This window comes from Mesoplodon densirostris, chromosome 14 (assembly GCF_025265405.1).
Source record: "Mesoplodon densirostris isolate mMesDen1 chromosome 14, mMesDen1 primary haplotype, whole genome shotgun sequence".
Classification (NCBI taxonomy): Eukaryota; Metazoa; Chordata; class Mammalia; order Artiodactyla; family Ziphiidae; genus Mesoplodon; species Mesoplodon densirostris.
This window is the reverse complement of record NC_082674.1, coordinates 79,924,201-79,938,954: the sequence shown is the minus strand read 5'-3', so window position 1 is coordinate 79,938,954 and position 14,754 is coordinate 79,924,201. Positions and strand designations below refer to the sequence as shown.

General features: G+C 42.6%; 1 protein-coding gene across 4 annotated transcripts in view; it reads left to right on the top strand.

Annotated features, from left to right (window-relative positions):
- KDM3A (lysine demethylase 3A) overlaps positions 1 to 14,754 on the top strand; it is a 53,449-nt gene that overhangs the window by 27,911 nt on the left and 10,784 nt on the right. For all 4 annotated transcript variants that reach the window (XM_060117034.1, XM_060117036.1, XM_060117035.1 and 1 more), the window contains exons 12-18: positions 5,125 to 5,339; positions 8,264 to 8,416; positions 8,555 to 8,650; positions 9,039 to 9,166; positions 10,896 to 11,091; positions 12,685 to 12,857; positions 13,254 to 13,490. In XM_060117034.1, the coding sequence (XP_059973017.1) occupies positions 5,125 to 5,339; positions 8,264 to 8,416; positions 8,555 to 8,650; positions 9,039 to 9,166; positions 10,896 to 11,091; positions 12,685 to 12,857; positions 13,254 to 13,490 (1,198 nt within the window). The remainder of the gene's footprint in view (positions 1 to 5,124; positions 5,340 to 8,263; positions 8,417 to 8,554; positions 8,651 to 9,038; positions 9,167 to 10,895; positions 11,092 to 12,684; positions 12,858 to 13,253; positions 13,491 to 14,754) is intronic.

Genomic DNA, 14,754 nt, shown 5'->3' with positions numbered 1-14,754 from the left:
TTCTTTATCCATTCATCTGTCACTGGACACTTAGGTTGCTTCAATGTCCTGGCTATTGTAAATAGTGCTGCAATGCACATTGTGGTACATGACTCTTTTTGAATTATGGTTTTCTCAGGGTATATGCCCAGTAGTGGGATTGCTGGGTCGTATGGTAGTTCTATTTTTAGTTTTTAAGGAACCTCCATACTGTTCTCCATAGTGGCTGTATCAGCTTACATTCCCACCAACAGTGCAAGAGGGTTCCCTTTTCTCCACACCCTCTCCAGCATTTACCGTTTGTAGATTTTTTTTTTTTTTTTTTTTTTTGCGGTATGCGGGCCTCTCACTGTTGTGGCCTCCCCCATTGCGGAGCACAGGCTCCGGACGCGCAGGCTCAGCGGCCATGGCTCACGGGCCCAGCCGCTCCGCGGCATATGGGATCCTCCCAGACCGGGGCACGAACCCGTATCCCCTGCATCGGCAGGCGGACTCTCAACCACTTGCGCCACCAGGGAGGCCCCGTTTGTAGATTTTTTGATGGCCATTCTGACCAGCGTGAGGTGATACCTCATTGTAGTTTTGATTTCCACTTCTCTAATGATTAGTGATGTTGAGCATCTTTTCATGTGTTTGTTGGCAATCTGTATATCTTCTTTGGAGAAATGTCTATTTAGGTCTCCTGCCCATTTTTGGATTGGGTTGTTTGTTTTTTTGATATTGAGCTGCATGAGCTGCTTGTATACTTTGTAGATTAATCCTGTGCCAGTTGCTTCGTTTGCAAATATTTTCTCCCATTCTGTGGGTTGTCTTTTCGTCTTGTTTATGGTTTCCTATGCTGTGCAAAAGCTTTTAAGTTTCATTAGGTCTCATTTGTTTGTTTTTATTTCCATTTCTCTAGGAGGTGGGTCAAAAAGGATCTTGCTGTGATTTATGTCATAGAGTATTCTGCCTATGTTTTCTTCTAAGAGTTTTATAGTGGCCTTACATTTAGGTCTTTAATCCATTTTGAGTTTATTTTTGTGTATGGTGTTAGGAAGTGTTCTAATTTCATTCTTTTCCATGTAGCTGTCCAGTTTTCCCAGCACCACTTACTGAAGAGGCTGTCTTTTCTCCATTGTATATTCTCACCTCCTTTATCAAAGATAAGGTGACCATATGTGCATGGGTTTATCTCTGGGCTTTCTGTCCTTTTCCATTGATCTATATTTCTGTTTTTGTGCCAGTACCATACTGTCTTGATTACTGTAGCTCTGTAGTATAGTCTGAAGTCTGGCAGCCACACTCCTCCAGCTCCGTTTTTCTTTCTCAAGATTGCTTTGGCTATTTGGGGTCTTTTGTGTTTCCATACAAGTTGTGCAATTTTTGGTTCTAGTACTGTGAAAAATACCATTGGTAGTTTGATAGGGATTGCATTGAATCTGTAGATTGCTTTGGGTAGTAGAGTCATTTTCACAATGTTGATTCTTCCAATCCAAGAACATAGTATATGTCTTCATCTGTTTGTATCATCTTGAATTTCTTTCATCAGTGTCTTACAGTTTTCTGCATACAGGTCTTTTGTCTTCTTAGGTAGGTTTATTCCTAAGTGTTTTATTCTTTTCATTGCAATGGTAAATGGGAGTGTTTCCCTAATTTCTCTTTCAGATTTTTCATCATTAGTGTATAGGAATGCAAGAGATTGCTGTGTGTTAATTTTGTATCCTGCTACTTTACCAAATTCATTGATAAGCTCTAGTAGTCTTCTGGTAGCATCTTTAAGATTCTCTATGTATAGTATCATGTCATCTGCAAACAGTGACAGTTTTACTTCCTTTCTGATTTGGATTCCTTTTATTTCTTTTTCTTCTGTGATTACTGTGGCCAAAACTTCCAAAACTATGTTGAATAATAGTCGTGAGAATGGGCAACCTCGTCTTGTTGCCCTGAAAAATGGTTTCAGTTTTTCATCATTGAGAACGATGTTGGCTGTGGGTTTGTCATATATGGCCTTTATTATGTTGAGGTAGGTTCCTTCTATGCCCACTTTCTGGAGAGTTCTTTTTTTTTTTTTGCAGTACGCGGGCCTCTCTCTGTTGTGGCCTCTCCCGGAGCACAGGCTCCGGACGTGCAGGCTCAGCGTCCATGGCTCACGGGCCTAGCCGCTCTGTGGCATGTGGGATCTTCCCAGACCAGGGCACGAACCCGTGTCCCCTGCATTGGCAGGTAGACTCTCAACCACTGAGCCACCAGGGAAGCCCTCTGGAGAGTTTTTATCATAAATGGGTGTTGAATTTTGTCAAAAGCTTTTTCTGCATCTCTTGAGATTATCATATGGTTTTTATCCTTCAATTTGTTAATATGGTGTATCACATGGATTGATTTGCGTATATTGAAGAATCCTTGCATTCCTGGGATAACTCCCACTTGATCACGGTGTATGATCCTTTTAATGTGCTGTTGGATTCTGTTTGCTAGTATTTTGTTGAGGATTTTTGCATCTGTGTTCATCAGAGATATTGGCCTGAAGTTTTCTTTTTTTGTGACGTCTTTGTCTGGTTTTGGTATCAGGGTGATGGTGGCCTCGTAGAATGAGTTTGGGAGTGTTCCTCCCTCTTTTATATTTTGGAAGAGTTTGAGAAGGATAGGTGTTAGCTCTTCTGTAAATGTTTGATAGAGTTCACCTGTGAAGCCATCGGATCCTGGGGTTTTGTTTGTTGGAAGATTTTTAATCACAGTTTCAATTTCAGTGCTTGTGATTGGTCTGTTTATGTTTTCTGTTTCTTTCTGGTTCAGTCTTGAAAGGTTGTGTTTTTAGCATGTGAGATCTTCTTGGACCAGGGCTCGAACCTGTGTCCTCTGCATTGGCAGGCAGATTCAAAACCACTGAGCCGCCAGGGAAGTCCCTATATACTGTTTTGAATTTTACTTTCTCCGGTGCATACTTTCCCAGTTTGTAATAGGAACCACTTGATCATGTTAACTTTTTTTTGCAAATACTTTAGAATAACTATGCAAGAACCCATAATAACAGTGTTGGAAAATTCACTTAACCAATTCCCTTGTTGGCATTAAGATTATTATGTATTTTTTGCCACTAAAAATAATACAGAAATGATCATCAGCTTGTCCACATCTCTGATTATTTATTTTGGAAAGGTTATTGGAAGTGGCATTACTGGGTCAGAAGGTGTGTGTGTTTTAAGGCTTTGATATATAAGTTCTGCCAAACAGCCCTGGAGGAAGGTTGCACCTGCATCCATGCCCACTGGCAGGGTTTGAGCATTCCTGTCTCCGTGAACCTTTGCCAGCCGGTGTATCTTTAAAAAATCTTCTGCTTTTATAGGCAAAAACTTTCATTTTTACATTGAGTTTTTTTTTTTTCAAGTCAAATTAATTTTCTTTAAATCCTTCCATCCTGAGTGAAGAGAAAGGTAGCCTTCTGGTCTTTTTGATATATAATTGAGCAGTGTTCTGGATGTAGGTGAGCTTTTAGATATCATACATTTTTTCAGAAATCTAGGTAGTTTCAGTCTCAACTAGTTCTAATCATAAACTGCAGTGTTGACTTTAATTTCTTCCTATTCTCCTCTCCTTTAGTTTTATCAAGATTAAAGATTGCGGATGAACTGAATTAAATGCACGGGCATTTTAATGATCAATAATTATATCTGTGCTGATAACTTTCAGATTCAGGGTTATTTAATGAAGAGTTTATTTAAGAGTTTTTTAGATGGTAGTTTGCCCCATTCATTCCTGAGTAAATTGCAAAAGCACCATGATAATATGTGTGTATAGCATTTAGAGCTGCGATAACTGTTAACAGAAGTCAGTGTGTTAGAAACTCAGACAAGCTCACTTCTTTGGTAAAAGGAATATCATGGTTGTAAAAGGAAAGCCTTTTTTTCCTGGTGTTTAGAGTGAAGATCGACACTGTCAATAGTCTTATCAAGTTTGTTTCTCATTAAATTCTGCAGATGAAATGGGAGGGGGTAGGGTCTCAGTGGTAAAGCTCAGTTGCCAAATCCTGTTTTCCATCTCCTCCCCATTTGAAATAACTTCCAAATTTATTGTTTAGAACTATGACTAGCTCTAACTTGGGCTATCAGTTAAAAGCTTGCATCTCTCCTTTGGACTCCTAGAAATACATTTGCATCTGTTATGCAACTCCCAGTGTCCTTCCAGTTCATTCTACACAGTTCTGGACAAATGCTTTTTCTAAAGCACAACTCTATGTGTGTCTCGTGGACTCAAAAAGTTTCGGCAGCTGCCCAATGACTAGCAAAGAAATCAAGGTCCCTGCATTTTTCTTGCAAGGCCAAGCTTAATTATTGTCTCTAACATGAGTCTTCTTCATATAAGACCCACAGAACTCATAGTCAGCACTTCTTCCTCTGACTCCTGTAAGACTCAGTGACTGTTATGATACCTGTCATACCCTACTTCCCTGGGTGTTTTATGTCTACTTCTGGGTCTCCAGCTAGGTTGACATATAATGTTGTGTTTAAGTAAGTCCAAAACTATTGCATGGCTTAGAAAAATCATTGCAGATGTCAAAGATGCTGAAAGAGAATGCTGAGAAAATATTCTGCTTTTTGCTCCACCTTCTTAGGTACCGAGGCCCATCTTAACACTGCCTCTTATTCCAGAAGCTTGCATGGTAATTTGTAGCTAGGATTCCTGAGGGTGTTGAATACCTCATGGATGTGTATGGTCATGGCTTCAGTGTTGTCTAGGGTTAGCCTTCCCCTCCTGAGCATTATTCTTGAAGCAGTAGTTGTATTCAGATTTGGTCAGATTATTTGTCACCTTCTGTTTGTTATCAGTTTACTTCTGTGGTGACCTGTGATTATTCTCGCTATTAAGTTCCGAGTCAGGCAGGTTCAGTAGCTGTCCTTGGAAATGACGTGAATAGATGTTGGTTCGGGTGGAGAGCACAACCCCCTCTCCCTGCCAACCCCCCATGTCTTTTGGGGGAAAACTTGGAAGTTTTAAAAATCTTTCTATTGATGTTGCCAAGTAGCAAGTGGCTGTAATTAGCCATGGAGATTATAGAAAACTGGGAAGGAAATGCTTGATTTAAATAACATTTAAAAAGTAACAACAACATGTAAATCACTATTTCATGTATGTAACATCCTTTTTTTATTTTTTCACCCCCTCTAGGTTACAGTTCAACAAACATGGTGTATTGCGGGTAGAAGGCTTCTTAACACCAAACAAGTATGACAGTGAAGCAATTGGCTTGTGGTTGCCTTTAACCAAAAATGTTGTTGGGACTGATTTGGACACAGCAAAGTATATCCTGGCCAACATTGGAGATCACTTCTGTCAAATGGTGATTTCTGAAAAGGAAGCTATGTCAACTATTGAGCCACACAGTAAGAGCATCTCTTAGGGGGTAGGATTTTTGAGTCCAGCTTGATTTTTGTTCCTAAATGACACCTAAGTCCTAATTGCATGGATTTCATTTTCACCCAGAAGTGTAGATGTCTTTGGTATAATGAAGTTGCATTTTTCCTTTTGTAACAGACTCTACCTGTTGATTTCATCAGAGTCAGTCATCTGTCTGTGGGGTTTGTTTCAGGGCAATTACTAAATTTTCTGTTAAGAAAGGTAAAGGTGAGGTGGCGGTGGAATTTGCATAGCCTTACCAACAAGTGTGGACTCACCAAAAGGGGTTTATTTTAAGACAAAGGTTCTTAAGAAAACATTTCAAAGAAGATAATGGACAGGCTGTACCCTAGACCTACTGAATCAGGGTCTGAGGAGGCTGGGACCCAGGCACGAAAATGGGAACAAGCGCAGATGAAAATGATTCCGTTAGAGTCAAGGTTTTCAGGGAAAACTTGGAGGTTCCAGCCGGTGTGTGCAGTGTCCCCCCTCCCTGAGAGTGCTCTCACACTAACCTGGCAGCCCAGTGAACCACAGAGGTCAGTGTGGGTGACACATGAGAGCCAGACCTCCCTCGTGACATCTCAAGGTACGGTGTCGAGGAGGACAGCACACCTCTTGTGTGTGTGCCCTTAGAAGTGAGATATCCAGCCAGAAGCACCAAGGGGCATCTATCTTTTTAAGTCTCACACTTTGTTCCATCATTTTATCTTTTCCAAATGGTGGCAAGTTAAAAGTGAAGCCTTTCCATCCCTCTGGTAGATCTCTTTTCAGACTTTGCATAGCCAAATATGTTTCGCTATAAGCATCCACACATACTGATCTTAAGAATTTTGGTTGTAGGTCCCAGGAACTAACTAAAGCTAGCTTAAGCACAAAAATAACTTACTGGATAAGTTTGAACACTGTTATATCTCAGAGTCCAAGGAATGGGAACTGACATTCCCAGGAGCAGGAATTCAGATCTAGGTGGGGTATGGGATTGTGAGCTCCATGGGCAGCCAGAGTCCTGCTAAAGTGAAGAGAGCTTTATAATCACTGTTCTGTTGGGGTAGTAGAGACTCTGATAAGTCAAGAATCATATTAAAGTTGTTTTTCCTATAATCTATTTAGGACAAGTGATACTGGTTTTCCATTTTCAGTAGAGATACAAAAGTTTTCTTCTTACGTACTTTTAAAGTAAGAGAAGATTTAAAGAAAAGTTCTTAAGTAACTGGTCTAGAGGTAGTATATGAATGACTGGGTTGCAAAACCAATTTTTTGGAATGTATTAGTAGCTTCCTGAATCGGAAGGGCTGTTTTAAGCTACTGATGTTTTTTCTTTGCTCAGGGTGAGTCGTCTGAAAAATGTGTCTTTAAAGATGTAATTGTGATTAACCTTTCCTCCTTGCCTATTTGATTATCCTGTTCCTCTTTATTTCCTCTGTGACAAGCTGGTCAGCTGGAGAGAGGAACTCAACTGTGAGTGGTACTGAAAGATGCCATCACAAGGTGTCGCTAGAGAGGGGGATGGAGGGTACCCTCTGATCCTGAGATTAGGAAGCAGGTCTCAGCTTTTGTACATTTATTCTGTCTTTTCAATGACAAATAATCATTAAATAGGTGGCTAAGAGATCTAAGACTACTTTCTAATAAAACAGTCTAATCCAAGTGACCAAGGTGAAGTTCATAAAATCTCATGTGTAAAATGCCTAAAGTTCTATGTATTGTGTACTGAGCTTTTACATTGTAATGGAACGGCAGAGGTTCACTCAGCAGTTGGATTAACTTAAAGCAAACTGAAGTTAGTCATTTTTTTGGGGGGCAGTCTGAAGAAAGAAGTAACCGCTGACTGCATTAGGAAAAGATGTTCTCCGTAGAACACGAATGTGACAGTATTGATCCTGTCTTGTTCAAGAGAGACAGACAGACAGACAGAAAACAGTCTTCTGCTCAGCAGACGTTGGGCTTTTCTGTGACGCAGGAAAATGTCCTCCCTTTGCTCTTACTCCGTGAAGCTTTCTAATGCCGTCTGTGGCACTCCTCCATGGTCGGGGGGTGGGGTACGATTTCTTGCCCAGTCCTGGAAGGCCCGTCTCTCCAGTTTTCAGTGTTTGGCCACTGGAACAGAAGATGCGACTTCATAGAATTCTTGATTGTGCGTCAATCTGTTGGCTGCTTGGTTAGTGTGAGTCGGTCCCGGGTGCCTGCATCACTCCTGGCTCTGAAAATTGAGTTTTGGACACTGGCCTATGAGGGAACCGACTTTGGACCATTGTGCCCCCCACTAGTTAATGCGCTGCTCCCTCCAGGTTCCCCTCAGCGCCCTGGGGTTTGTAATGGGCAGTCTGAGTGGTTTCGGGGCATCTGTGAATAACCTAACACTCGACACTGAAGGTTGGGTTTGTGTACTTGAGTCAGTTTTTTTTCCTTTGGAGAAAGCATGGTCCTTGTTGCCTTTAGAGTCTCAGACGGTCTCATGACCCAAAATGTGAAGAACCACTGCTGCTTTATATTTGTGTCTGAGCTCCAGCTTGTGTAACCAATGCTGCTTTTTTCACTGACTTACTCAGCAGGACTTACTATGCAGAGCTCCTTGGAGGGTGGGCTGGGGTGTGGGGCTAGGGCACAGCCTGAGCAGGGATTCTGCTTGCATGGACTTTAGTCTCCTAGAGGGAAGCAAAACTGCACCTGACTGCGTACAGTGTGAAGAGGCCTGAGTCTGAAGTACAAATACAAGTTGATGGGAGTGCTGAAGGAATCCAGGAGAGCTTCATGGCGGTGGTGGGGGATTTGAGATGGCCTCTGGAGGCTGAACAGTTAATGGGAACTCCAGTGAGAGGGAGGAACGGCATCAGCTCCCCTCCCACTTCATGTTTTATTTCAGGAGCCCTCTCGTCCCCAAGACTAAGTGATTTATTGATTTTTGTAGGACAGGTTGCTTGGAAGCGAGCTGTCAGAGGTGTTCGAGAAATGTGTGATGTGTGTGACACCACCATCTTCAACCTGCACTGGGTGTGTCCTCGGTGTGGGTTTGGAGTGTGTGTGGATTGCTATCGGATGAAGAGGAAAAATTGCCAACAGGGTGAGAACTGACTTGACTCTTCTCCAAGCCCCTTATACTCTTAAATTAAGCCTTTCATTGATTTGTGGTTGATGGATTTCTGAAACTTTTGGGACCAGAGTCCATAAAGAGCAGTTACTACAGATCAGTTACTTGCAGGCGCTGCCTACAAGACTTTCTCTTGGCTGAGATGTGTGAAGAGCCAGATACACGAACCGGAGAACCTCATGCCGACGCAGATCATTCCTGGAAAAGGTATTGCGTGTGGTGCAATGCTTTTCCTTTCCCTGTGTTTCGGGTAGCTCGTAGAGGCTGGTAGTTCGGTTTTACTTTGTGCAGTACAATCACTTACTGACTTTATTTCAGTATGTGCCATAAATTGTCGAGAACTGTATTAAATAACGCCCCCAAACTTTCTGGTAAAGGCCTTGTAAATAGTTTTGTAAAAGGAAAGAAAATGGCACATTTGGGGCAAGGCATACTTAGGATGTAAAGGGGGGGGGAGTGTAAGCACCCTAAAAAAAAAAGAAATGCTGCTAAAAAAAATTTACCCTGTTAGAAATATAAGCTTTTGCTTTGTAATGTTGAGGTTGAAAGTACCTAATATCCTTATTCAGGTGTTTGCCTGTGCCCTTTTTTTTAGCCCTCTATGACGTTGGAGACATTGTTCATTCTGTAAGAGCGAAATGGGGAATAAAGGCAAACTGTCCCTGTGCAAACAGGCAGTTCAAACTCTTGTCAAAGCCAGCCTCAAAGGAAGACGTAAAACAGGTATTACTGTTTATGCTAGATTCACCAGCCTTGTGATTGTTGTGTGTCTGTTTTCAAATAACCCAAGGATTTCTATAGTATATTTGAAAGGAACATGGGGAGAGCTGTCAGTGGAAAGAGATAGTTCATATGGTTCACGTGATACTTTTTTTTTTTTTTTTTCTTTTTTTTGCGGTACGCGGGCCTCTCACTGTTGTGGCCTCTCCCGTTGCGGAGCACAGGCTCCGGACGCACAGGCTCATGGGCCCAGCCGCTCCGCGGCATGTGGGATCTTCCCGGACCGGGGCATGAACCCGTGTCCCCTGCATCGGCAGGCGGACTCTCAACCACTGTGCCACCAGGGGAGCCCCATGTAATACTTTATAGACCCATTCTCAAGTTTCACATTATTTTTGTGGACCTCATCTGTAGCCTCTTTTAGTAGGCTTTTAATTTTGTTCCTTGAAAAAGCAAAACCCCTTTCTATTATAGTCTACCTAATAAGTTGCTGTCAAATTTGTATAGGTTTTTTTAACGTCTCATGTTTTACACAGTAAAAATTATTCAGATAAGCTTTAAAAATATTTTAATTACTAAATACGTTTTACCCATAATATATATGAAGAATTGAAGGAAATAATACTGAAACTAACCTTTATGTAGCTCTCACTCCACATAAAAAAGGTGCATTTCCTCGGTGCTCACATGCCTCTTCCTGGTGACATTCCCTTACCCTTCACCATCCCACCTACCCCCCAGCTGTCTCCCTTTTTCTTCCTCACCCCAATAATCATTATCCCACATTGTTTTTAGTGATCAGAAATTAGTTTACATTTCGATAAAGCTGTGGTGGTGGAGGCAGCACAGGTAGAAGAGTTTTGATCTTTGTAGTCAGGACTGAATTGTTTCTGCCACTTTCCAGTTGTATAACTTTGGCTCAAGTGAACTGATGTATATATGCTTCAGCTTCCTCACCAGTAATAGAGAAATAGTAAACAGTGCTGGTAATTAGGCATCACAGAATTATAGCACATGTAAAGTGAGGGCCTGGACCCCAACAGGAATTTGACTCTCCTTTTTCCTTCTTATGTATGTATAAACGCGCTAGCTGAGTTGTCAAGGCAGTTTTCTAAGTAATAGAAAAATAAGTGGTGTGTTCTGTCTGTCCAGTTTTTGTTGTTCTTGTTCAGTTTATGTTTTGAATTCTTTTTAGGGCTGTTCATCCATTTTTAAAGCCTACTACACTATGCTAAATCAAAAGAGCATTTTCTTTTTTCTGCATCCCACTTCCTTCTGAATTCACAGCTGTATTTCCTACCTTGCCTCATTTATTCGTTCACGCGCTCAGCCACTGGGTCTTGAGTGCCTATTCATGATACAGGGGTGAGTTCACAGGGGAGATGGGCACAAACTGGGCGTTCCAAAGCAACATGGTGAACGGAGCGATAGGGATATGAGCAGCATGAGATGGGGATACGAGGGTGGGGGTGGATATCTTGCTGTATTTACATTCTTCACGTGCATCTTATATTTTTACTAGTAATCCTTAAAAGCTAAAAGATTAAAATTTCTCCTACATAGTTCTGCTCGATTGTTGAGAGACTACTGCAGTGGTGGTGATGTCCAGGGCTATTAGGTGGTTTTGTTTTGGATATTTCTCTCTTACTGGTGAGCAGTTAGGGGAGAAGGTAAGAAATGGGAAACATAATTTTTCAGCTTGTGTAAGATTCTCCTCCTGTACTCACCGCAGACTTCCCTGGTTGGAGAAAAATCGACTCTTGGTGCCGGGCTCCAGCAGAGCCCCTCGGTGTTGGAGCCCATGGCTGTAGGTGGGGAGGCTGCGTCCAAGCCGGCCAGCAGTGTGAAGCCTGCCTGTCCAGCCAGCACATCTCCTTTGAACTGGCTGGCAGACCTGACCAGCGGCAATGTCAACAAGGAAAACAAGGGTGAGTGTTTCCTGCCTCCCTGAGAACTTCCGTCTGTTCCCAGAGGGTCCTGGCAGCCTTAGTTACGGTGAGAACAGAGCGGTTAGAAGTAGTGTGGAGTGGAAGGTAGTTCCCTGTAGTCGCCCTGAGACCTGACACACGTGCAGCGCCAGAGAGAACTTCTGCTTCCGATACAACTCTAGGTAAGGTTGAGATTGTGTCTGGCAGGAATGGAGTGGGCTGAGACGTGTGTGTTTTAATAGTGATTTTTGCCTTTCTGCCTTTAACCCTGTGTATATTTCCTGTTTCGTCTAAGTTGCAGCGTCCTGGCTTCAGCTTTATTTTTCTCATCTGTGCTGTTGTCTTGGGATGCTTGACGATAGTATAAAGAACACGGGTTTGGAATCAGGTAGTTAGATTAGGATTTTGGTGATTCTGCTCCCTGGCTGCGTTAAAGAAAGGAAGGTTGCAGATCAGTTTCTTTCATGCAAAGATCCTAAACAACATCTCAGTGAATAGAATTTAGCACTATAAATAAAAGAATCATACAGGGTGACCAAGCAGAGCTTCAGAAATGCAGCTGTAGTTTTAACATTAAAAAAGCGGGGGAAGGGCTTCCCTGGTGGCGCAGTGGTTGAGAATCTGCCTGCTAATGCAGGGGACATGGGTTTGAGCCCTGGTCTGGGAAGATCCCACATGCCACGGAGCAACTAGGCCCGTGAGCCACAACTACTGAGCCTGCGCATCTGGAGCCTGTGCTCCGCAACGGGAGAGGCCGCAATAGTGAGAGGCCCGCGCACTGCGATGAAGAGTGTCCCCCGCTTGCCGCAACTAGAGAAAGCCCTCGCACAGAAACGAAGACCCAACACAGCCAAAAATAAATAAATAAACAATTGTGGGGTTTAAAAAAAAAAAAAAAGCGGGGGAAAAGTCATGTGAAGAGATACAGAAAAAGAGTAAACGTCAAAGCCTATTTATAATTTTTTTTTTAAAAACCCTTAAAATAGGAATAGAAGGGAATGTCCTTAATCTAATGAGTTTCTATAATAAAACTAACAGCAAACATCCTAAATTGTGATTGAATTTTTTCATCGGTTGAATAATTTTTAACAGTTTCCCTCTGTGTTCAGGCATGAGACAAGGATTCCTGCTTTCACTCCTTTATTAAACATTGTATTGGAAGTTTTGGCTATTTAAGTCAGTAAGGTAAACAGAGATGTTAGGATTGGAAAGAAAGGGATAGAACTGTTGGTATTTGTAAGCAATCTAATTATACGTGGGAAAAGTCTTAAGAGAATCTGTATTTGTAAACATATCTATCAGGGTTGATAGTTACAATGTTAATTTACAAAACTCAATTGTATTTTGTATACCAGGAACAAACAAATAAAAAATGCAGTTTACCATAGTATCACCTTGGATATTGGATATTTATTTTTTTAATAGCAGTTGGAAATCCATGTCTAAATCAATAATGTCATTTATCCTCTTAAGTTGTTTGGGTTCTAGTAAATGAAAACCAAGTTCCAAAGTAACTCTGTCAGTACAAGACTAGTAAGGGATTTGCCTTTTCAGAATGCTTTTTCCATCTGGATGTTTTTGATTTGTTTTTAGAAAAACAACCAACGATGCCAATTTTAAAGAATGAAATCAAATGCCTTCCACCTCTACCCCCCTTGAGCAAATCCAACACAGTCCTCCACACCTTTAACAGCACAATTTTGACACCTGTAAGCAACAACAATTCTGGTTTCCTCCGAAATCTCTTGAATTCCTCTGCAGGAAAGGTACGCATTTATTTTACTGTTTATTACTCCACCTTGTAGAGATGAATTGGAGTTAGAGTAGGGAGAAACTGAAATAGAAAGCAGAAGGAAGGATGAGTCCCATGCATTCCTTCATGGGTACAGAGGCTGTGTCATTGGCACATGGGCTTCACATGGTTAGAATTCTGGGCTGGGTCATTTTCACCTGTTAACACTTTTTCCTGTACCCACTTCTGAGAGTTGTGATGTCAGGGAGAGGAAGAGGACTTACCCTTTTGAGGGTAAGATTCTTTCGTGGTTTAGCTTCTTTCCTGGATGTGTAATGTATGCTCATCCTACCATAATAGGAATGGGTTTTTTGATGGTAGGGAATGATATATTTAAAACTCGTGGGTTTTTTTTTTTTTCCAAATTCAGACAGAAAATGGACTCAAGAATACACCAAAAATCCTTGATGACATCTTTGCCTCTTTGGTGCAAAATAAGACTTGCTCCGATTTATCTAAGCGGCCGCAAGGACTGACCATCAAGCCCAGCATCCTGGGCTTTGACACTCCTCACTACTGGCTGTGTGATAGTCGCCTGCTGTGCCTGCAAGATCCGAACAACAAGAGCAACTGGAATGTGTTTAGGGAGTGCTGGAAGCAAGGGCAGGTACGCGGGGCCTCTGCTTTCCAACCCACTTCACATCCCCTTCTTGGTGCCTTTGGTAGACTCCTGACAACCCCCCCTCCCCTGCCCCCTTCCTGGATTGTAAATGGCATATACTTTATCTCTTTTTATTGTTTACTGTGAATACAGTTAGAGCAGAGTGTGGCCATGAGTCTTATTTCTTACCGCAGACATTCCTGAGCTGTATTCTCTGATGAGGTTTTGATTGCTTCCAACCAGTCATCCTTGGATTTTTTTTTTTTTTTTTTTTTTGCGGTACGCAGGCTTCTCACTGTTGTGGCCTCTCCCGTTGCGGAGCACAGGCTCCAGACGCGCAGGCCCAGCAGCCATGGCTCACGGGCCCAGCCGCTCCGTGGCATGTGGGATCTTCCCGGACCAGGGCACGAACCCGCGTCCCCTGCATCGGCAGGCGGACTCTCAACCACTGCACCACCAGGGAAGCCCCATCCTTGGATTTTTGATGAGAGCGTTCTGGGCTCTTGGTGACTCTTGCATGATAAACTTCAGTAGGAGAAGTGGGAAGATGACTCAGGCTGGTGGGGTTTGGGGGATTACACAAAATAGGATAAAAATCAGGCATCCCTCTTCCATGAATTAGAACCTTGTGCTGAAGACAATCTTAGGTGGCCCTGAGCCATTTGGTGTCAGCCTGGAATTGGTGTGTAGTCTCCCAAGGGAAGGAGCCTGCTTTCTAAAGGGCAGTGATGTTCAGTCTTAAGGTTTGCTTGATGGTTTAGGAGACGCGTGGCTTCGTAGACCTGTTCCTCCGTTTTCTTGTTTTGGTTTATGTTTTCTGGATCTTTGTCTTCTCTTCTGGGCCACATGGAGGCCTCACTAAAGGAACACTTTTCTCTTGGACAAGGCCAGGACTTGGGGAATTGCCAAATAGAAAAATGTATGTATTTAACCAAAAAAAAAAAAAGATTCTTTTCAGTCCTGTGTTCTAACAAGATTTGCTCACGATGACAATGACAGACCGAATACAGTCCACCAGCATGTTTTGTTTAGATTAGATAATGTTTTTTAAAAGTTGAGCTTGTTGCCAGTATTTTAGTCAGGCTCTTTCGCATAAAGATCAGGATTTCTGGCTTGTCCTGGGTAACCCGAAGGCGTGGCGGTCCAGGGCCGTGTCCCTGCCTGCCCGCCAGGGGCAGCGTCCTCTTTGGACAGGGCACTCTCGCCGCCTGTCTCTGCTTCACATCCCCTGCGTAGCCCTGAGCCTTGGCCTTGGGGTTCTGTGAGCAGT